This window comes from Excalfactoria chinensis, chromosome 4 (assembly GCF_039878825.1).
Source record: "Excalfactoria chinensis isolate bCotChi1 chromosome 4, bCotChi1.hap2, whole genome shotgun sequence".
Classification (NCBI taxonomy): Eukaryota; Metazoa; Chordata; class Aves; order Galliformes; family Phasianidae; genus Excalfactoria; species Excalfactoria chinensis.
This window is the reverse complement of record NC_092828.1, coordinates 21,154,821-21,178,529: the sequence shown is the minus strand read 5'-3', so window position 1 is coordinate 21,178,529 and position 23,709 is coordinate 21,154,821. Positions and strand designations below refer to the sequence as shown.

Here is a 23,709-nt window from a genome sequence, read left to right as displayed (position 1 = left end):
TTAAGCTTAAATTTGCATAGTCTGTTGCCCACACCACCCACTGCAGGCGCAGCACCGCCAGGTGAGCTCCTTCCTGCCTATTTAACTCCTTTTTAACCTGGAAGAAGACAGACAGCATCCCTAGCCCACGAGCACCCAGCTCCACAGCCAACTCCTGGTCCAGGCACAGCACGAGCCTGCCCAGAAAGCTGCTCACTCACACCCAGTGCTGGCGCTGCCGGCCTGGCATTCATCTTGCTGCAAAGGGAAGCCTGGAACACGCAGCAGCAGCGCCATGTGCCACAACCTTCTGGAAGGATCCAGCACTAAGTTTTGTTCGAAAGGCTCCTGTTGGTCCGGCGGGAGCACAGCTCCGCCACAGACACGAGAAAGCTGCGAGTTTGGAAGGGGGAGCGGAGGCCAGAGAGAAGGGTTTGGCACTCGCAGGAAAACAGGCTTTTGGCAACACAAAGGGATGTTCCTTTACCTCTATGCAAGATCAGACTTTGCTTGAGGAAGTGAGATAGGAGGTGCTGGTTCCCCACCAGCCACTTCACCAGATGCACATTAAGACACCGAGCAGTGAGACCTGATGGAATCTGTGCGCTCCATCAGCAACACCTTGCTTAGAAGAAGTGGGCCATCCACTTCAGAATAACTGTTCTGAGCTGTTTTCTTAAATACTGAAGGAAGACGATACGAGCTTTATTTGTACAAACAACTGTCCCCACGTTTAACATTCCTGTTTTAAGCAAGCAGAAAATGTGCATCCCGAGCCTGCAGCAGTGACCTGCGTGGCAGCTCTGCGTTGGCAAACACGCAGGGCCCAGAACGTGGTGATGCTCACACAGATAACAGAACCTCATTCTGAACAAGCTCAGTGAGCTGAATGCTGATAGTAAACTCCCTGGGGCTCAGCCCCAGCTGCAGATAAACTAACCTTGTACAACCTCCTTCCTATATTCAACTCTGATAATTATCAAGAAGACAAAACCACTCCTTACAAAGGACTGGTATCAGAACTCAGCCCAATGATGTCTCCTTATTGTTGGTCATCTCTCCTTCCCAGCTCAGGCCTTGAGAAGCTGCCCTCTGCCGGCACCTGAGCCAGCATCGAGGTATCTCTGCTGTAAAGCACGTGGGGATGGAGGGCAAAACACAGCGTCCAACACCTACACGGAAGGGAAAGGGGAAGATGAGCGTTCTTCTACGGAGACAAAAATGAGGTAACTTCACAAGAGAAATAAGACTTAACGGGGTGTTGTTTCAGTGGTGACCATGACCACCTCAGAACCACCTCAGAACCACCTCCACTCTTCTTCCTTTATACACAGTTGAGGAAATCTGGGTATCTCCAGACACGTGCTTCCAGCGGGTGCTCTTAGGAGACCAGTCTCATCAAAAGACACGTTCAGAAGCCCACAGAAGTTTTATACCCCTTGACAACCATTTCAGAGTCCCTTCTTTTGATGAATAGCAGCGAAGAGCAACGGAAAGCAGTCAGCAATGTATAATTACCACCAGGATAAAACAACACAACAAAAAAGGCGTTGATGTAACCAAGTTCTTACCCTGTACAACAGAACAGACAGCAATTTGAGGTTAACGCTAGTGGCCTTTAGCCAGTTTCCTACCGTCCCCTGGTTCTCAGCTTGCAAACCAGCTGAACAGTAGCAGCTTCTTGCTTAAAAAAATAAATAACTATAAAGAAAGACAAAGCAATTTGTTTCCTTTGGCATCTTCGAGAATGATTTACACTAACTCAAGAAAATCCAAGAAAAGTCACCACTGACTACACCTCAAAGAGCAGTTACGAATAAGACTAAGCAATTGCATTTAGTATTGCACTGATATGAGTTAGAAGTATTCACTGTCCGTGCCCCAAAATACTTCAAGCCTGGACACGTGGGACAGAAGAGTCCGGAGCACATCCCCGAAGAGTTGGGTCTGTACGGCTCTGTTTTCTGGTTCTGTTCCACAACAACTGTGCTCCGGATGTTGATCAGGTGCAGCATTCCTGATCTCACCCAGCACAACTTGGAAACAAACCTCTACAGAGGGTGAAACCATTTTGGCCTGTACTTCATAGTCCAAGGAAAATCCCAACCAGCCACGCGCCGCCCCACCCCGCCCCCATTCATACACTGCTCGGGGAAAGAAACCGTTGTGAGACAGCGAGTGCGTGGTCCTGCACTGACAATCCCCGCTCTATTCGCAGGATCTCTCTGAACTGCCGTGTCAGATGTATTCTCACAAGTTGCATCGTATTGATAAAGGCGTTACAGTTCTCTTTGCACAGACATACTGGTGTTTGAAGTTGCAAAACTAATAATTTTCAAGCTTTTGCACTCAGGATGAAATGTCATTTTAATACGAATAAGACGACTGACTGTATGTACAAGCCAAGGTAAGTTTCAGTTCTCGTTTATCAGAAACATCATCAATCCAAAAGAAAGCTAAATTGAGAACAAACTTCTATGTGCATTTGAAGTATGTACAGTAAAAACACCAACACAGCCTCCATGTGTCAACTAGAGAAAAAACGCGAGCAAGGATGAGTTTTCAAGTACCTGGAAAGCAATCCTTAAACTGAAGCCCAAAATAAAGCTAGAAAACTGCTGCAAAAAACAGCTGATTGCATCATATCAAGTACTCAAAAGAAAATATAATTCTCAGTACGCTAGAGAATTAGCTTTTCCTCCTTCAAATCCAGTGAAGTCATATTATCCAAGATACAAGGAAGAACATTTTACATCCACTTTGGACAAAAAGAAAAGGAAAAAAAAAAGAAAAGAAAACCAGCTCCATTCTTGTGCTGTATCAAGGCATACTAAACCCTTGCCAGGTGCGTAGAAAATACGATGATGGATGAAAATCATTGATAATTCAAAATATGTTCTCCATAGGCGAGCCTAGACTACCATACATGGCACACAATACCAACAGAATGAAGAATAATCTAGGGAGGGCTCTTAGCTGCTTGACGTAAGGGTGAAGAGAATCCGGTTTCCCAATTAATAAGCTACGAAGAAAAAGGTTCTGAATAGGTCACCATTTGGAACTTTGGGTAAATCTTTCTCAGCCTTTCAGGAAAATAGGTACAAGAACACTCGAGTATTTAAATGGTGCTCTCTTCAGCGACCCTACCTAATATGTCTATTAAGTACAAGCATGCAAATATAGGTCAATCCACAGGCACAAAGGATCCATGTTAAGAACAGTAAGATAGCTGTGATGAGCGGCACCAACAATTTTGATGACTAACACTCAAAAACGTGGCTTTCTGAATTACTAAATCAAAATCCTGAAGAAAGTTCCTGCTAGTTTTCGCCACACTGCTAAACACAAAAGTAGGCATGTTTTTCCCCCATTATTTTAGCTGAGCTCAAAGAATTTTTACAATATTTAGTAAGAAAAAAATTAAAGTATTTCCCCTTTTTAAATTTACACAGACGTTTAATTAGCTTTATTTACAGAGCAGTTTTTCAGTCTCCAATAGTGCCTAGATAGCATCATCAGGCTAGAGTGCCAGTTTTAAAAGAGAATCTATATGGAATCCTAAAAATAACAGATGGTGATGCTCCTCCAGAAGGGGCAAGCTGGACAACCGAAGCAGCTCTACATGGTTCAGTTACTCAGGAGTAATTCTGTTGCAGTCTCTACATCCCATGATTTTGAAGACAAGGCCACTATTACTGCATTCTGCAATGAGAAAACAAACAGGTAAACAGTAACATTTCCAGTGCGTGAGCCTGCGACCGAGAAATGAGATGAGACGTTTGCAGGCTTATGAGTTTGAGCGTGTTAGTTTTTCACCCAAGTTTTAACCAATCGTATTTCAGAAAAGGTGAGGGGAACTCGAGATCTACCAATAATGAAGCCCCTCAGAACTCTGACTGTAGCTAAACCGTATGATCAAACCACCAAACGGAGCAGAAACAGTGGGTTTCACTTCAACATCCGAATGGCTCCCCCTATTGCCACATATATGCTTGCCCCACCCCAATGAAAAACGTTCAAGTTCCATATCACAGAACACCTTGGGTTGGGAGGGACCTCATGTATATACTTACCCTATCAAAGCCCATAGCACAAAGGTTTTCTATTTTTCTGGTGTATTCTGGACTAGAAACTGGTGCTCCAGCATAAACATGTGCCCAAAGTCGAGCTGTCTGTTTAAACATTTCTGGATTTTGTTTGTACTACACAAAAGAAAGAGAGGGGAGAATGGGAAGTTAAGTCAACTCAGCAAGCCAACCAAAGAGTCCAATGACACGGCAGGTTCCATTCTGTACTTCTCTAACATCTTCAACGCTGTTTTAACACTATTTCACACTGATGCCACTCAAGTTTTTGAAACAACACTCGGAGGTGAGCATTACACGTAGCTCAAGTCTACGCAAGCATCTAATTAAATGAGTTTGCCTTTATGTTGAGTGACACGCCACAGGTGTGTGTACAATCCAATACTGCTCTCGACTGCACTGATCAGGAAGGAGTACAGCAGCTGTATTTCGTACTGCTCCCAAACGTTTCTATCCAGCACAGCAAAGCATACTCCTGTGTTAGCAACCACTGAATGTATGCATCGTGCTGTACTTTTGCAGTCTCCTCTCATCACTGAAATTAAGCCTGGCTTTGTACGCTGCAAGGACCCGTGCAGTTTTTCAGGGAAGGCTGGCTTTTACTACACAGCTTCCTACTCCAAACAGATGTAAGGGCAGGCAGCATATGAAAGGGCTGAAAAAACAGGTGAATGTGCTACCAACTAGGAGACTGCAACTCTCTGCAAGCTACTGTTAATCAGACGATAGCATTTAAATACACCGCATAATTTTCTTCCACGCCAGTCTTGTCATTAGCAGGATTTTCAGCAAATAACAGAACCATAGCAAGAGCTTTCGGCCTGTGCCAGGAACTCAAAAGCCAGGAAAGTGGGTCATCTGTCATGAACTGTATACAGCAAAGCAAGATGATGCTTCCTGTTCCAGCAACTTTCATCTAGTAAATCAAGTTTTAACTCTCCATAACCATACACCGCCTTTATTACAAGAACACTTTCTCCCCTCCCTCATTCTTCTTGAAAAAGCTTTCCCAACCTTACCTACATAATAAATTTTAGCACTGAAGCGATGAGACAAGACACTGGAAAATGCACAATTTTAGAGTCATTTTAAGGACAGAAACAACCAATTATCGTTCTAAGTATTTTATCCATACATCTAAAGAGTCATCCCTGTGAAGTACTGTCCAAGTGAGTACTACTCACATTTCATTTTTCCTTTCCTACAGCACAGCCCCCGGTTCAACTGCACCATGAGCTGCGCACACCTCCTGCTAATTCTGCTCCCCACAAAGAACCCCGCATAGTCACTGACTGTTAATGGTGTTAAAACAAATGGAGAAGATACTCTATTGGTAGGAATAACTCTTACATAAACAGTGGTCTCTAACATGTCTTTAATCGTTACAACTGAACAGTGAGGAAGCAGTAAGGGTAGCATCAGTAACATCCCTAAACACTGTATTTTCCTAATGTCTTAAGGAGTCCTTTTCTATTTTTCTCATGGATTTGAAAACATTGACAGACCTAACAAGCAACCAGCTGAAGTGGAAAGGATTGAAATCATGTTTGCATAACTGCATTTTATTCAGAACTAGCTTTCAGCGTTCTATAAATAAAACTCCTTTACTTAGGTATCTGTAAATAATCTGGCTTCTCACTGAATTGAGAAGCACACAAGCACCTCTTACTGATGTCTCTGTATTGCGAATTACAGTCAATTATGCTGCTGTACTTAAAAACCAGCTGCAACCAGTCAAGCATGATGAAGTGGTTTTGGCACCGGACAGTGTCTGAAGATGGCAGGTACCTGAAAACACTGCCATTACCTGAGCAGGAGTAGAACATCACGTTCTCCCTGGGATTCAGCTGAAGCACGTGTAGGAAATACTACCTTGTACCTCATCTAACAAATAATTATGTAAATTAGCAAAATAAAACAAAAAATGAGTATGCAGGATAAATAATTCCTTATTATATTTTCTTTTCGAGAAGATTTTGGGGATGGTAGAGGGGAACAACAGGATGGGACAAGATAGGTGACCTGGACAAACAAAGATCGTGAACCATGTATGGAAGAACTGGATGCTTACCTACACCTCTCTGAGGGATTATAACAACTTTCTGCATACATACATGTGTGTAACTGAAGGCCAACCTGCTAGCACAGCAAACTGGCCCTTTGTGTAGGGGAGAAACTGAATCTTCCCCACACCAGCCGTGCCGCTGTCCCACCAGACACCCCCTACGGCACCTGAAAGGCCACCTGGAAAACTGCAACTCAGAGTCCAGGAATTTTCATGACATTTTCTATCTGGTTTCCAGCTGAAGGGTTTCTATGAGATCATTGGAATTTTGTGCGGGAATCCTACTTCCAGCAGCCAGAATAGGAAGCTCAATTTTTGTTCTCTGTGAAAGAGGAAAATGTAAAGCAGCTTTCCCACCAACAGACTGGATGGTTCTCCTCTGTTCTCCACATTTCCCTCTAAAACCAGGCAGCTGTGATAAACTGATTAACTGTCATCCTACACAGACTAGACTTTAGGAGAAAGGAGTACACACTTCTTACCCTTTCCTGGAGCGTGCTGACTTAACAGGAGATAGAGATGAGATCGATGCTGGAAGAACTTTTTACTTGCTTGGGTTTTTTTTTGTTACTGAAATATGTCCTTATTATCAGTCAACTGCAAAGCAAAGCCTTCTCTCTCTCTCTCTCTCTCTCTCTCCCCTTTCCCCCCAAAGAAAAAAGGAAAACCACATGTATCCTTGGGATTTTGCTGACAACTGTCAATTAATTAAGTCATGGAAAGATTGTTCCCCTCTTCAATCAGCATTTTAAATAGCACCAGCTATTATTTCTTTATAAATTGTTGCTACTGTCTGAAGAATAACAAACCTTGTTGATTACATGAGAATCCTATTAATACATATTCAACTAGACTAAAATAGTTAACCCAAGTACTTGCATAGGTAAAACACAGAATGCTCCATTTAGATTAAACGTGTCTTGTGAGTAGTGACCTGCAGCATCTAATGCTAAGATTTTTGTATTTAACAAAGCAACACTCAGCAGTATTCACACTAATCCAGGAGAGGAGCTACAAGCAGATTCAAATCCAACAAACACCAGGTTATAACTTGTTTTAGTGTAACTTGTTTTATATAAGCCAATATTTATATAAATCTTAGATTTTAAAAGGAAAGTTATTTGGAATCCATTTTACTATGCATTATCTCCTGGCATTTCTTACAAGCTAAATAAGGAAGATTAAAAAAAAAAACACCCCTTTTTCACACTGCAGAGTAGCTGCTATTTAGTTTGAAATCTAGAGAGTAAAGCACAAAATACTGCAGTAACTCGCACCTACTGTAAAGCAGTTTTCAAATAGATGATTGAAAGATCTTTATTGTCTCCAGGGTTCTGAACTCAGTTCAAGTTAATGAGGGTTAGAGAAATGTCAGCAATTCAGACAGCTGAGCCCCTTACCTGGTTTGCCACTACTGCATCTTGTGGGTCGTCTGGTTCTGCAGCTGCCAACAATGCTTGCAGAGATAACAACACTGTTCTTAGAGTCATTGCTGCTGCCCTGAAATAACAATTTGAAAGTGACTTTGCCAAACCTATAGACATCTCTGCCACAACAGTCATAAAACAGAGGATATGAGAATATATAGGGATCTTTTAAACCTGGATGTTAGCATCTTGAGCTGGTACAGTGTAGAGATTCAAATACAGTTTACCTGAAGTGAGCTTTCCAATGGGGACTTTGTCATTAATGCTTTCAGTGTCTGGAAAAGAACCCCCAACCTACAGAACTGATCTTACCCACATAGCAGAATTTCTTTCACTTGCTCAAAAAACAAAGTCAGCCTGAAGTTTGTGTTGTCCTCCCTCACTACCCGTAACTGCACCTTGCTCAAACTCTGGGTACCGAACTGTCAGCCCACGTGTGCTCCCTCTGCTGGCACTCCTCATAGCAAAATAGCTTGAACAGAAACAGTGACCTGTATTTAAAATTCTTACACCAAATAAGGAGTTTTACACATTTGACATCTTTTCCATTGCATTTCCATTGCACTTATCTTCTTTGGGGAAAAACGTAATGTAAACAACTTACATGGTGAATCACTACCACAACAAAAAAAGGTTGGACAGTTACAGAAGCAGGAAACTGAAGGTACTCTCTCAACTTTCTCTGATTTCAACATGATATCACTGACAGTTCTGCCCAGTCACCTGGTCTCAGCTGGGACAGAATTCCAGGCAGCGTAAGAAAACATTTCTGTAGAAATGATGGTGCTCTAAAGGCAGTTGGCCACCTCTCTGAAAGAAGTTTGTTGTAGACAATATGGCTCTGGAGCCTACACCATCCATCTCCTGACAGCTCATCATTTACCTTCATCTCAACGTCTATCAAGAATAAGAGACTTCAACCGCTTTTAAAAGGGAAAACCAGGCACGCATTCAACGTCAGTCACCACTCAGGAAAGAGGTATGAAATCATTATTTGCACACTAATCTGTAAAGCTGTAACACTTCAAATGCGGTTTCAATACATTTTGACCATGAGCACCATCTCAGATCTACCATTTCAGCTGGCACACACTGGCAACCACATCAGGACCCCACTGTGCTGAGCAGTTCAGCAGACTCAGTTGTTGCGAGGCCAGCACTGACAGACCTTCAAGGCAATGCACACAGCTATTTAACCTTTCATTAGAACTGAGGCAGTGGAAGTGGGAAAATGCAACACCTTAAATTCAAGTTAGACGGTCACAGTACATGAAATGCTAAAGGAACATTGTGAAACAAGCATAATCAGCACAAGCATCAATTAACAGAAAGTAGCTTCTCCTTTTCTGGAAGTCTGGAAGTAAATGCAGTGAGTTTGTTAGAAGGGGGAGAGAGGATTTCATCAGTCAGTCCAGATAGAATTGCTGTCTGTTTCGTTTCGTACTTCCAGCCTCAGATTCCAGAACTGTGGCTATTCTCCAGTACTGACACACCGCCTTGAGGTATGGCAGAGTGCACCTATGCTGGCAGGGTGTCAGAGGTACAGAGGTGACACCTGAGCATTATATTCCTAGCTGTATGCATGAATGGTTTTCCTCCTATGTTGCTAACCAGTCAAATTAGGCAACTTCCCCTAATTATGTCAAATTCTTAATTTTTTCCTAGAAAGTTAACTTAAAAAGCCCACAACTTGATGATCACTGAGATTTCACAGTGTAATGTTCCACATCAAAATGCAAAAGCAGCATCCCATGTGACAGAGATTTTAATTAGCACGCATTGTCTCATTCCAGCTGCTACATCAGCCTCAAGTCCCCTCAAGCGCTCAGCTTCGTAGACTTAACTCTTCAAAAGTAACTCAAAAGACTGAAGAGCCCTAATGCTTTTAGAAGATCTGTATTCTAAGAATCCAAACGAACATGACAAATAGATCCTGAGGAGTTGGTTTGGAGGAGAACTAAACAGCATTTATTTCTTTTCAGAATTCAAGGTTCTCTTCTAGTTAAATTTAAGCTCAAGTATTTGAGCTTCCTAACTGAACGCCTCTTCAAATTACAAAGCTGGGGCTTAACTAGAAGGATGCTTAATCCAATAAGAACACCTCATTACTGAAACGCAGCCTCAGCTGTGTGGTGAGGTCCTCACTCAGTAAACTCTGAATGCAAACTACCTCGCTTTTCCATACCTAAGTCACACACACCAGAGAACAGACCCTGAATAACAACATTTAAGTATTTTTGCTTTACATGCACCTTTCTTTTTACTGTTACAATCCTCCTCTGAGACCATTTTGAAATTCACCTGCCCAACACGTACATTGCTGGGACAACCCGGTGTAACTGCTAATGTTAAATGACCCTTGATGCAGTGCATTGAGTTCTCCAGCACCCGGGTGTCAACACAGACCGCCAAACTTTCTCAGCTTTCTAAGCTCAAATGTCTGTAACCACTTCCATCTTCTTGCAGGGAATTTCAGAATCTCCCACAGGCAGCACACGTGCTATTAACCCAAGGTCCTTTCCTCTCAGTTATGTTTTATTACACTGCCTAGGATTACTTGTTTTGGGGAGAGACACTGAACACAAACTATCTATCGACTGTAGCTGACATTGTAATTACACTGTCACCAAAAAAAGCTGTTCCAAACTTTGTCTCGCAGAAATCCTCCTGCGTCAGGTGTCTGAAAATACTACCATTATTTAAACTGGACCAGACAGAACTCATGAATGGAGTTCTGACCACGCATGCTGCTTTTACAAGCAAATTACTTTCATTTACACTGTACCTTCTAGGAGCAGAAGGAATAGCTCTGCAGGGGCACTACTGAGAACAAGAGGTGCCATGGAGAAACAGAGCTCCTGCCGGCTCTGGCTTTCCAGACTCATCTGTTGTTTGTAGACTGATATGGAGCATCTTGGGACCTGAACTTCTGACACTCCAATGTCAAAATGGGTAACAAATATAAATGCTTCATTTGAGTGGACACGGAGATGGTTGATAAACTCTCAGAACTCACTCTAAAAATTAAAGACATGACTGGGGCAGCTGTAGATGTTAAAAGGTTTTCAAACGTAATGTACAATTTACTTCTATTCCCCAAAATGGCTTCTTCGTCTCACGCATAAGACAGCCTTCATTTGACAGAAGCACTTGAAGAAATATTCTTAAGTTATAAAAGAAAACCAGCAAAGGTTTTAGCTTTGAATAGCATACATATATATATACACACTTCTTTGTTTTTTAATGGGAGATCAGGTCTGTGGTTAAGGGTAAAAAAAAATCTGACATTTGCTGTAAGTACCACGTACTCAAGTAACATTTCCCACCCGTAGGACATGAATTAGCTTTCCTGATCAAAAGGCCAAAAGTCTTTTTATTTTCTATGTAGATGAGGCTTAATTTTTTTCAGAAGCAAATTAAGATTCCCAGAAGAAATTGGGAGGACAGCTAAAAATAGATTCTCATTCTCCAATTTCCTTTAAAAAAAAAAAAGCCATCTTTTCTCTCTTATTACCTACTTCGGGGAGAATAAAGTGAACTGCAGTGACTGCTCAGAATTACATTCACAGGCGGCAGAAGAAGCAGCAGGACCTGTTCCTCATTAGCAAAAAGCAGAAACAAGTGTCATCGTCAGCTCTGAAGAAAAGCAGGCCGAGGGTGGCACAGAACAAACAAACAAGAACACACACCCAGCATCACCTCCCCAGAAGCCGGACAACAACACGCTGCAAGAAAAGTTGAGGATTTTCTTTGAAACCAACTTTCAAAAGAAAGAGGTTCACATCTTCCAGCGTTCATCAACAGCCTATTTTTCAGGAATACAATTTTGAACAAAATACTCTGAACTCTTCTTGCAGCTGAAGCTCTTTTCTAGGTGTGGATTTATAACCCAACCTATCATCAAGTTCAAGAAATTCCCTTTAGCGATGGAAGCTGCAAGTTTGGGTCTTCAACTCTCTCCCCTCCTCTTTGCCAGAGGCAGATTATTCTATCACTCCTGACAGACTTTTGTCCGTTATCTTTGCCTCACAAGTTTCCTGGAAAATCTACTTTGATGCCTCACTGCATTTGCTGATCGGCGTGCTAAAACGGCTAATCTTTCATAGCTCACACTTGCTTAGGCCACCGTTCCTGTTATTTACTCTGGGTTTTTCCTATGATTCCCATCTTTCCTGGAACACGGTGCTCAAAGCAGGTACACAAATCCACCAGAAGTCTTACCAGTTCTAAGTAAAAAGCAGGCAGCTACCTGATCCAGGTAAGCCACCTGCACCCCAGTCTTCTATTTGCCTTGGATCTCATCCCACATTATTGACTTCTGGACCTCCTGAACTTCACTATAACCCCTGGCCCTATCCCAAAATGCTCCTAGACCCCTAGGCAGGCCTGCTGTCTTGGAATCTATAAAACAGCTGAGAAATGAAAACTTAAAACCATCATCCCCACCTTGCAACTCCTCCTATCCCCTAAGCAGGGTTTCTGGTGGCATGGGACTTGGTAAACACGCAAGGGTAATAGTACAGGGAAGCAGACTGCCAAGGAAAACCTGGAGCCCATCTGAATGCTGATGGATATGCAAACGTGCACTTTTTTTTGTTTAACATCTTGGGGGCATTTCCATTAAAAATAAGCAACCTTAGTTGGGGGTGAATACAATGATAACATTGAAAAACATGCTAACCCAGTTGTGCTTGGCATGCCTGAGGTAAGAAATCTCCTACCTTTTGATGAGCTGAAAGAGTCCTAAGAGGATTACGAAGCACTCTCCCTCTCCCCACATCATCTTTAAAGGCAAAGTAATTTTCTATTAAGGAAGATTTTATTTATGTTCTGCACATTCCTCTATGAAAACAGTCTCTCCAGTACCCCACCTCTGAGAAGCAACCCAGCAGAACAACAGGAACAGCTGCAGCCAGCAGATTGCTCTTCCAGTCTGTCAGCCAGGCACGGCTACTGGAAATATTTATTATTATTACTACTATTAAATAATCTGCAATATTTGTTCTATTTGTAGAATAACTAAACTTGTAAATCCAAGAGAAAAGATGCAGGAATTTGTACCAGGGGTTTATGGAATTTGGAAGGAGAGAAGAAATGAACGAGACCTTTGAGTGGAAGCCTGTTGTACAGTCACAATTTAGGAGGAATACAAGACCTGGTGGTGTGACACTGACATTGGGTGGGGAAAGTGGCAGGCTTACTGCAGAGCGCCTTCAAGCGGCATTAATATTCTCTGTCTATTCTTTTTCAAAGCTCTGGAAAGTCTTAGTGTCCCTCCATCAAACTGAGCAAACTCCAGCAGATTTAGATGCCCAAGACGACTGCTTGCTAGCTGTTGCTTATGTACCTATTAAAGTTATATTATCTCTTATAATGATTTTGCTTATCAACTAAAACTGAAGACTGAACGTTCCAATACAGCCTCTGCCAAAAAATAACTATATTCTTATAATTCATTTTTATATCACTTGTCAAAGCCGTAACAGCTCAAAGTTTTTTTGTAACAACGTACACAGCCACAACACGTCTGCTTCAAAAATCACTGCTCAAGGGATTCACGCAGAACAGCTTTCTAATAATTCAGCTCTTGAGTTTCAGTTGAAAGCATTGGATGCAATTTATATTTAAGAGTAAAACTCAGGGACAGAATTCTAGCCTGAAAGATAAATGCAAGCTACATTAAGTGAAGCCACAAAAGAGTCTGATCAGACCAGCACAAATGGTATCCTTTCTATAGGATCATATCCCCATTTTAGTTCTACTGGTAAACAATCGTAGTTTTGCCAACAGACTGCCTTAACAGGTATTTAGGCATCTAAATACAAAATCCCACAGCTGCAGAGAACGTCAGCATCAAGCATGTATTGCAGAGAAAATGTCATTAAACTCACTAAATCATCTAAAGGCATTACTCTGCAGGCTGATAGAGGCTCCTGACAATATGTAACAATATCTCAACCATGCTCATTAGAGTAGAAAACTGTTATCGTGGGTTGGTGAGCAGGGGAGATGTTTTAACTGTACAAATACATGATAATAGTTGTATTTGCATTCACCACGTGTATGAGCATTATCATTGCATTATCAGCACTACAGAAACAGCATGATATCATTGCTCCTTGTACAGTTTAAGTACACATAAGGCAAGATCTTCATCAAATATCCCCATTTTGGATACGTCTTGGTGAGGGAAGGTAAGAACATTCTCTTTATTGGCAGATATAGAATAATAGATCAGTAAGTCCAATCTCCTTCCTTTCCAAATTTCAGTTTGTTATTTCTTTGGGCCTTAATAGTTGTCCGCTGCCATTGATATTTTATGGTTTTGTTGTTGTTGTTGTTTTTCCACTTGTTTGTTTTAAAATTTCATCAGCATCTGAAAAGGCCAGAAACTCACCTGAATGCTATTAACTGCTCAACTCCTAAAGCAGCGGCTTTGGGATAAGAATGAATTGTGAGAATTTTTCCAAGTCATAGCATTTGGCATTGCCGAAAGAGAACAGAAGACCTGATCCAGGAACAGAAACAAAAACGTGGTCTCCTGAACCCTGGTCTCCTGACACAAAGGCAAGAACACCGATCCTTCCTTACAGGAAACACTAATTCAGGAACATATTAAAGCAATACAAAGATAACAGTTTTATTTTTAACAAATATTTAGTTAACAGGCTTTTGGTTTTATGTCAAAATATGAGAAATAATTAAGACTTCTGCTAAGGGCTCCTTCCTCAAAGTTTTCAATAGAAGATGGCAGATGCCATTTTTGAAAAGCAAACAAAGAAGCATTTAGAGGTTTCGGTACAGAAAGATTCAGCCTTGAAGATACCTGAAGTCACAAGCCTAGGCACTGGGAGTAATGCAACCAGGCAGGGAATAAAGAAGCAGCAAAAGATGGAAAGAATAAAAAACAAGACCCTGAACTTCAGCGCTTTGGATAAATTCTTCTGAGGGCAGCATTAGTGACACTGCGATGAAGGTCCCCTGTTAGCCACCTCTGCTTCTAGAAATAAATACTTCCCACATACTGACTATGTAAACCTTGTCTCAAATGAAAGAAACGTGCTCTCCCAATGAGGCTTATGTTCAAATCAGTGAAAGGATCTCTGTTAAAAACATCCCCTAAAGGTTGTTATTTTGCCAAAGCCAAAAACCAACCAAAGTAAAAACCTCCAGTAGAGTAAGCAGCTGCCAGCTGTTTGCCCAACACCTTTTTGCTGATCTGCCTTATGATCACTCAGAAAACTGCTCTTGCACAGCTGAAGAGCCATTAATCTCCAGTTCAACTGCAGGGGATGGTGCTGACATAAAAGTACACTGGCTTTAGCTATGTAAGTTACACAGTTAACCACGTATGCTGAAAGATTCTATTGCCTAAAATATGGCTAAAGTGCTACAAGATTGAAAGAAAATCCAAGCAGTTCCAAAAAACGAGGACAAGTAATAATTCTGTATGCCTCTTACAATCCATTTTGCTAATTTATACCATGCTTTGCTACACACACTGCAAAACTTCTCATCATGCAAAAATAAAAGTATATATTCCATGTCACCTGCAAGACCTGAACTCAAACTTTCTGCTCTAGAGTTTCTCTTCCAAAGCACGCTGACACCTGCTTGGCCAATACTAGTCTTGACGAAGCTGTGGAAGTTATAAGCATTTGAAGCCTATGTGAATTAGACAGTGATATTTATCTAGCTGGGAATTACAGTCCCACTCCTTTGGGACTGACGTCTAAGACTGAAATTCATCTTTCTCTTCTTCCACTGGACATCAGAACAACGATACAATTGGTGCACACACTTCATAGTGCTTGAAGATTTTATCACTTGGGGAAAAAAATCATACAGTGAGTTCATCTCTCACTGTTTGTACAGATTTATTCCAAGGGTTTGGGCTATTAAAACCTTTTAAATTTACACACCAGTAACAATCAATCAGTCAGTAACTGACCAGCAGCTAAAAGGCAAAAGTTTAGAGGTTCAAATCATAAGTATTATCAACCATAACTGAGACAGAATCAGTATGGCAGTGTGTTCTCCCCTTCCTATTGTCCACCTGTTGCCTTTCACACTCCTAGATTCCCAGCTGTACTCCACACATTGTTTTAACTCTCTCACAATTTTATTTCAAAGTACAAGCCAAAAATCTAAATGAAGGACTTATTTTTTTCTGCTTTCATCTCAGGAGGCTAGAAAGACAAAACTCAGAAGACAAAAGGTAGTACTTGTTAATGGAGAAGAACTAAACAACATCAGCAATGAAACATACACCCTCATCTGTGAAAAAGCTCATTAATCAGTTAATATCTACTCAGTACTTTTCAAAGTAACTTCCCAACCATTTTGTTATAAAATACTGTACTGAAATGCTTAAAGAACATATGAAAATACAAACACAAATCGAAAAGCAACAAGAGCTGCTGCCTTCCATCTAGGACACTTTTCAAGCCTATATGGAATCTTACCATTGATCTTTCAGAATATCCAAACAGATGGCCCCAGTAACTGAGCTAATATTAGGATGCCATATTTTGGTGATAAACCGCACCTAAAACACAAGAAAAGTTTTAAATGAGATGGTTATTACATGCAGAATGTGAAGTAAACATATTTTAAACGCACCATTTCTAATATTATGAAGTAATAGTGATTTAGGAAAGATCAAACTAAAAACTGAGCTAAGACTACGATACGACGTTTTCCATGAGGCCTCAAGTTCACAAGTCCATTTATTACACACAGCCTTGCTTTACTCAGAAACAGACTACTGCTCCACTAAGCACGCCAAAATCATCCCCAGCCGTTCTCCCATATACTATCACATGGGCACATCCTCACATCACACAAAGGCACTCAGAAACATCTTCCAGTGTTAAAACACAAGCGCAGAGTGAAAAGCAAACACAGATCTTCAGCATTGTCAAAAGTCGGCTTAAGTGCTAAAAAGTCTGCTCAGTTAAGGCAGATCCCTGAACCCCAGATGTAGGCACTGGATCTCACTGTTCAGCTGAATTGATGGTAGCTACCAGAGTATCAAAAAAGTTTCCTTGGTGGATGCTCGACTTTCACAAACATCCAGTCCTGCTATCCACATGCACAACGTCTTTCAACAAACCCAAACCTAACTAAATTAGAATACTTTTTCTTTGCTGTTGGAAAAGACCAGGTCCCAGCACTCGTCCATCAATCACATCCATACTTAAACACTAAAGTGTATTCACAGTCATAAAGTAGACATGGTAATGTTTTGAAAGATGCTGAGAAAGCTAGAACCAGCATTTTCCTATATAAACTGTCCTCTGAAAGGAATGTATGCAAACCCATGGATGCCCACTGAATTTTCTTCAGACCTCTTCGCTTGCTTTTAACTGCCTTAAGATGACTGACCTGCTTCAGCATTTCCCATCTCCACCTCCTCACTGCCAGCCATTTTATCAAAGGCACAGACTCACTTTCAACTTCTGCCCCTGATCTGTAAGCAAATCAGTGCAGCCAACACATTGTTGGTCAAGTACTACAGTAAAACACTGTACATACGAGACTATAATAAGATCAAAACAATCAGCGTATGGATAGCTGAGACCGGAACAGTTCTGCTTTCCAGGACAGAATCTAAGAGCCCACATCTGTTGAGCCTCTTATTAACCAGCTCAACTCTGTAAACGTACAACACAAAAAAAAACCACCACAAGGCAACATGCAAATATTGAGTATTTTCTCACAGAGAATACAAGTTAACAATGGCTGTCAAACCACATTCTGAACAAGATAAAGAAATCTTTCAGATGGAAGGCAGGGCTAGATACAAGCCAAAAGGCCTCCAATTCAAGACCATCTACTCCAGAATAAGCAGTACTATGCTACAGCGCATTGAGTTTCTAACAGCTATCTATAAGCTTCCGAAATGAGCATCAAGCCCTAAAGCAGCAATTAAACCATGGTCCACAGGCTTATCTTTCAGGGCCTACTACTGATTTCAGCCCTTCTTATTTTTAGCTCCCACCAGAACACACACAGATGAAACCAACAGACATTTCAGTAGCAAGAAATTACTGTCTTTCACTCCAGACCCAAGGAAGTCACCCAAAGGACAAGAGCTAAGTGCTACTGACACCGCCCCCCTCCTCCTCTTTCCAGGTCCCTTCCCATTATTACACACCAAGGTGAAAATAATCACAACTCAAGACACCTTCTTAGCCAAAGACATCTTTCAGACTTAAACAGAAAGCCAATCAAAAAGCTGTGAGACAGCTGTAAGACAACGCTGAGCCTGCTAGCTTATCATAAGCTACTGAAGAAGGGAGCAAACAAGGAATACGCAACTGCAGCTGCACATAGCTGGAGTAAACACTATTCTGAGCACTATTTGAGATGGAAGCAGAGTCACAAATGGAAAAGACACAAGAAAGAAGATGTGGTAGAAGTGAAGGGCAGCAAGCTGCAGGAGTGTACAAGTAAATTCAACACACTTCTCACATCTCCCGTGCTCGTGCACATTTTATGCACTCCTTCAGAAAAACCGCAGTAAAACACTACTATTTCTATTGGTCTTTAGGTCATAAAATAACTGCAGCTCTAGCCATATTTAATTATTAACAGAAAACATGGAAGGTTAAACCTAAGACTTTACCAAATATAGTTTATGGCGTTTAAAGAAGTAAAAGAACAAACAATTATCTATTTCAGCATTTCTTCAGTGATTCCAAGGTGCGGCAGGCAGAAATCAATATTCTCTACATCAAGGAAAAGCTACCCAAAAACCGCATCTTGCCAAGAAGAAATTACAGGAGGGTCAATAAACCACTGCCCAGAATTTATCAGTTTGTACTCTGAAGAACAGTCAGTGTATTTCTGACTGGATACAGCTGCATATTCGGCACGATTTCTACCTTGAAAAGACAGTTCCAGTTCCTGTCTATAGGACAATAAAAAAAAAGAAGATGGGTACTACAAAGCAAATGGGTACATAAGCAAATAACTAAGGACAATGAAAAAATAACTTGATAGGCAAACTATTTTACAAAAACATGTTGATCTTACCTTAGGAGGATTAAATGGATATGTCTCTGGAATTTTTATCTCTAGCTGATATCTTCCACCTTCAGAACACAGAAACAAATTAGAAGTTAAAACTGAATATTGATTAAGCTTAATCTTATGTCAGCAAAACTTAGGCTTCTGAAGGCTCACATTTTCCAGCAATTTAAATTGACTGGTGAGCATTAGATGTCACATGCCTTATACATAAATGAACGTCAGTGATACCTAATAAAGCCATATCAGCTTATTCAAATCAGAATCTATATTCCCCAGGTATATTACTATGTATGTTCACCTGCAGTTATTTCCAAAATTATAATTTCTCCATTCTGTGTAAGTAAAATATACTAAACTATAAATCAGTATCCCAAAGCAGACATCAAATGAAGCAAAAGGCCACAGGAGTGACCAGGGTGAATATAGAATGTTACATTATTTTGACTCTTTTCCATAGCCCATTAACTACCAATCAGATTCCCTGCCCACCCCCCCCAATTGTTGAAGTTAATTTCACTTAAGCTTTCCAGACCTGAGAACATTCAACAGCGCCATTGAAGCTACGGTGCTTTGGAAAAAAAAGGAGGATCCAATGCTGTTCCATTATGCTCTACATTACTGTCTGAAGGGAGCATTTACAATTCCACTGCAATTCAGTACTTCCAAATACTAGGACTATTAATATCATTTGTAGAATTACAGCATGTAGGAAAGGACAGCATGAATCTGGAAGATGGAACTCTCTGCTGCCCTTCTGTAAACATATTTTGTTTTCATCTGCCTGTTACAATATCCTTATCTAAACATTCAAGATTTCCACCTCAAACCATCCCTGCCTACTCACGCTTACTTGCCAGGAAGCAGTGGCACCATTTTAACGATGAAAAGAACAGAGCATACCAAGACACACACACCAACTTAGACACCTGGCTTTTATAGAAACTGAAAACATTGCTCCTCACTTGCTAATTCTCCCCCTCATTCTACCACTGTTCTTTCTGAAGGAAACCTTCCCTATCATTAAATACACTTTTTGGTTTTTTTATTAGAATCCCTAAGTTTCATTATCTACAGCCCTGCACAAAAATCAATCTCAAGTACTCTCCATATAGGTCTACATGTAAAAAACAAACAAACCCACAAACAAACTTCAAGGAACGCTCTGAACAGTTCAAGTCCATGGCATCTTTTTATCTGTGCCAAAAATACACACTGGAAAGTACCAACACCTCACTGTTTTAAATGTAATTCAGTACAATACAGTACACTTGAAACTGGCTATGGTTAGTATTCGCTGGTATTTTACTGTGCTTACTACAGATGCAGTTCCCTCTATTAATTCTACAGTAACTCCAAAGGATTCAGCAGAAAGTACACCAGGGCTAACAAGCCCCAAATTACCATCATTTCTGAACTGATTGCTTGCCTTTGCTTACACGATAGCACGGGCAAGTTATTTTTGAAGACACTAAATGCTTACGTCAACTACAGACACTTCAGTTCACTTTTTCTTCTGTTTGAATGAGCAGCATTTCCTTCAAGGAACAGAATTACACTGCTCCTGGATTACTCAAATTCATCAGTCCCTGTACAACTTCGTGACCACGCCGTTTCGTAACACAATGTAAGAAATCCTGGCCTTGAATATAATCATTTCTTCTGCATGCCATTAAGACGGTGCCTGTAAAAGACAGACTATTACAGCCTTCTCCACAATGGACTGCTTGGCTGCCAGATTTGTCCAGCTGGGATGCACAACTCCAAAAGATGTTAAAACTGCAGGGACCAGTAAGCTGGCTATGGTACTTATTAAGCACAATTGTTGTGCACTGAAGTTTACAGTTAAATCCACCAATTTGAAGACTGAATAAACAAGTCTGGACAGTTGTTCACTTTATTTCCTCAATACTAAGCTTAAAATGCTAAGATTTCTGCTGTTTTCTTTATTTTTTTAGTAAAAGGGACGATGCATTTGTATGATCTTTCTCCAGCATTTAACACATGAGATCAAATTAACCGCTAACAGAAGAACATTCCTTCTGTGCTCTTCTTGGAAAGTACATCTCTTGATAGAATTAAGACTAAGCTTTAATAACCTTTCTTGTGGAATTTACAGTCAGACGTTTCTTCACTAACTGTGGTTCACATACAAACCTGGCTCAAAATTAATCTCTATTACACGGTGTGTAAAAACTATCGACAAGTTCTTGACTTTGAGTAAAACAAGTAGAACAGCAGCTGCTAACAGACTTCTAAAGGTCCTCTCCTCAAACGAGCGTTGTGGAGTGGAAAGCAGCACTGTTAAGCAGCACCGTTTCAGGGGCAGTCGTGCCCAGTAATATTCTGAAAATTGGTCAGAATAAATTCGACAACACTTGCAGAAAAAACTAAAGCTGTAGATTTGTCAAGAGTAGATTGCATTCCTCCTCTCAGTCATACTGAAACCAATTAATGTCCCAGTACGGCCTACAAAAGAACTCTGTAGCAGCAGTTTGGTTTTGGGTACCTCATCAGCTGAGGTCAGTTATAAATATTAGCGGTCTTTTACCTCCCAACAGCCCTAAAAACCCCCTCCTGTATCAAGGAAGGGTCTGACTTGAAGGGCCGTGTTAGTTAGCTTCTGCCCATAAAGTATGCGTTGTATTGTTCAGACTGCAGATGACATGAAATCAGACAGTAATTATGCAGCATGCATTTCCGCTTTAGTCATAAACTATAAACTACACACGCTGGCAAGCCATCTGTAAATACATAAGAGAATAAATGCATAAAACCATGTTACAGAAATATCAGCATTTGAAGAACTCAAACGTCAATCTGGGCTGTTGGAAGCTTGAGGTTTGCCTCTTGGGGTATTTACCTTGCAGATTCAAGTAAGCGTATGGCCACACTGTTTTCCTGCCACAATAAGTACACATAATAGTTCTGCCCTACTTCTCCTCAAAACAGGATGCCAAGTATATCCTTTCACCCGCATCATTAAATGTACTCATTAGCATGTATGCAACTTTGCCTGCACTTCCCATCAGAAACTTAGCACTAAACACACTGCTAGTTTTCATTAGCCAGACACACTGAATGTATGAACACAGTGCTCTGTTTTTGAAATATTGGTCCAGCTGCAATTATCCAGCATAACACAGAATCCAGCTCTGCAGACATGAATGAAAACCTTTTTTAGGGAATTATTCAACTAAGCAGAAATATCCACTTCCAAGTAGGTTTACCAGGACAGTACATTCATGCCTGCAGTGAAGTTCTTTCAAATTGAAGGCACGCTATAACCTGAAGAAATTATCTTCTTTCCAACTATTATCTTCTGTCAGCTAAACACTAGTGACTGATGAGAGGAGGGTATGGAGACATGGGAGAACTGCTGTTACTTGCTTGACAGAGGAACTCCAGGGCTGAGGTTCTGGAGGGGATCATCCCTACAACTACAGACAAGACTTCCACTTTTCTGCTCCCTCCCTTCCAGACTCATTTCTTTTCTCCTCAGCTTTAGGCACCTTCACCCTCTGCCAATATTCTCCACCCTTAGTTGATTTGTTTCCTCCTCTTTCACTGGGTCCCGGTTGGGGGAGTGCTGGAGTGACCTCCCTTACTCTGTGCTACTGCACCAGCAGCTGTTAGCCCTGAGAAGCAGCTCCAAGGGAGCATCTCCATGACACTGTGACAATCAGATTTCCAGCGGTAGCTACCAGCGCTGAGTGCAGGTACACCTATACCTCCAACACACATTTCAGCTGTTTTCCTATTGATAAGGATTTACCTTTCAGACCACTGATTAACAGCACATACCGGAACAAAACTCAGATCCCAATCTTGGCCCTGAGGCACGGAAAACTAAAGCAACTGAAACCTTGGAAAACTGATTAAGTTCTCATCAAAACAATTTGCCTGCAGCATTTCTTGAGACATTTTTGCTTACTGAAAGTTTAGCTAAAAATTCAAATGCAGTAGAACTTTAGGTAATACACCAGTTAGAAGTAACTAAAAAAAACCAACTTGTTAAAAGCACCATCATTTATCATCAAGGAATCTTAATAGAAAGCGTTTCACATTTATCAGACACAGATAAGGATGTCCACAGCTGTAAGCACTACTGAGTTATTTGGTATCTTTAATCACGTGCTCTCTATGAGCTTCTAAAGGTTTTTTGTTTGTTTTCTAGTATGTTTTAAATTACTTCCCTTTTTCCAGGCTGAAGAAATGGGTGATTACTTGAAGCAGGTGGTTACTGCTATCAGCTTCACCACACTAAAAAGTCAGTAAGGTAACTTCTGAAGACACCTGTACGTTGTCCAATGGAGTTCCCCACTCCAATATAAATTAATCCCAAATTTAACTTGCAATGGCATTCTCTTCAGACAGAGTAACAGAACATTTCTGAATGACCACCACATTCGACACAGAAATGCACGTGACATTATAACAGAATAAAATTTGAAGTTTCATGATGCTGCATGGATGTCTAAAATTATTAACACTAAAAACCAGCTTTGTACCAATTGTACTGCAGAGCTTATACATGTACATCTGATACCGGACAGCCAGTCCTGCTGTGGAACAAATGCACCAGACAACACGTGTTAAACTGCTTAAAAAAAAACTTTCTATTAAAAAAAATAAACATTTTCAAACATGTAGCTCTTGATTTTTATGCTGTTAATTAATTTTACAAACAAAGCATCTTAAGACACATGAAGTGCACAGTGATCATACACAAAAACTTTACTTGCCTTCATATGGTGTATCCGGAGGTCCTGCTATTTCTCCTCTTAATTCTGTGAAGTTCTCATCTACAAGATCTACTTTAATTTGATTTTTGCTCGTCTGAAAAAAAAGAACAGAGAAAGAGTCGTAAGTAAGTGTTTGACACAGATTACCCCGAGAATATACTTTACATTGTAGAATTGCTTTGATTTTTTAATACGGTGACCTAAAGTGGATCTTCCAGTTGGAGTCCTCCTCCAATAAAAACAATCTGTAAAGCATTAGCAACGTCATTAATTCCCCTTATATTATCACTAAAATAAGCAAAGCAATACAGCAGTATCTGAAGTTACTTTTTTTATTAGTTACATTTAAATACCAATGCATTTGTTAAACTAGC

The 23,709-nt window shown here is 40.7% G+C and overlaps 1 protein-coding gene across 1 annotated transcript in view; it reads right to left on the bottom strand.

Moving 5' to 3' along the window:
• Window positions 1-2,328: 2,328 nt before the first annotated feature.
• The window catches only part of UBE2K (ubiquitin conjugating enzyme E2 K), a 36,102-nt gene continuing 14,721 nt past the window's right edge, over window positions 2,329-23,709 (bottom strand). The window contains exons 2-7 of the mRNA XM_072333938.1: window positions 23,336-23,429; window positions 18,597-18,655; window positions 16,022-16,104; window positions 7,530-7,629; window positions 4,053-4,181; window positions 2,329-3,681 (exon numbers count right to left, since the gene is read on the bottom strand). Coding sequence (XP_072190039.1) covers window positions 3,607-3,681; window positions 4,053-4,181; window positions 7,530-7,629; window positions 16,022-16,104; window positions 18,597-18,655; window positions 23,336-23,429 — 540 coding nt within the window. The 3' untranslated portion in view covers window positions 2,329-3,606. The remainder of the gene's footprint in view (window positions 3,682-4,052; window positions 4,182-7,529; window positions 7,630-16,021; window positions 16,105-18,596; window positions 18,656-23,335; window positions 23,430-23,709) is intronic.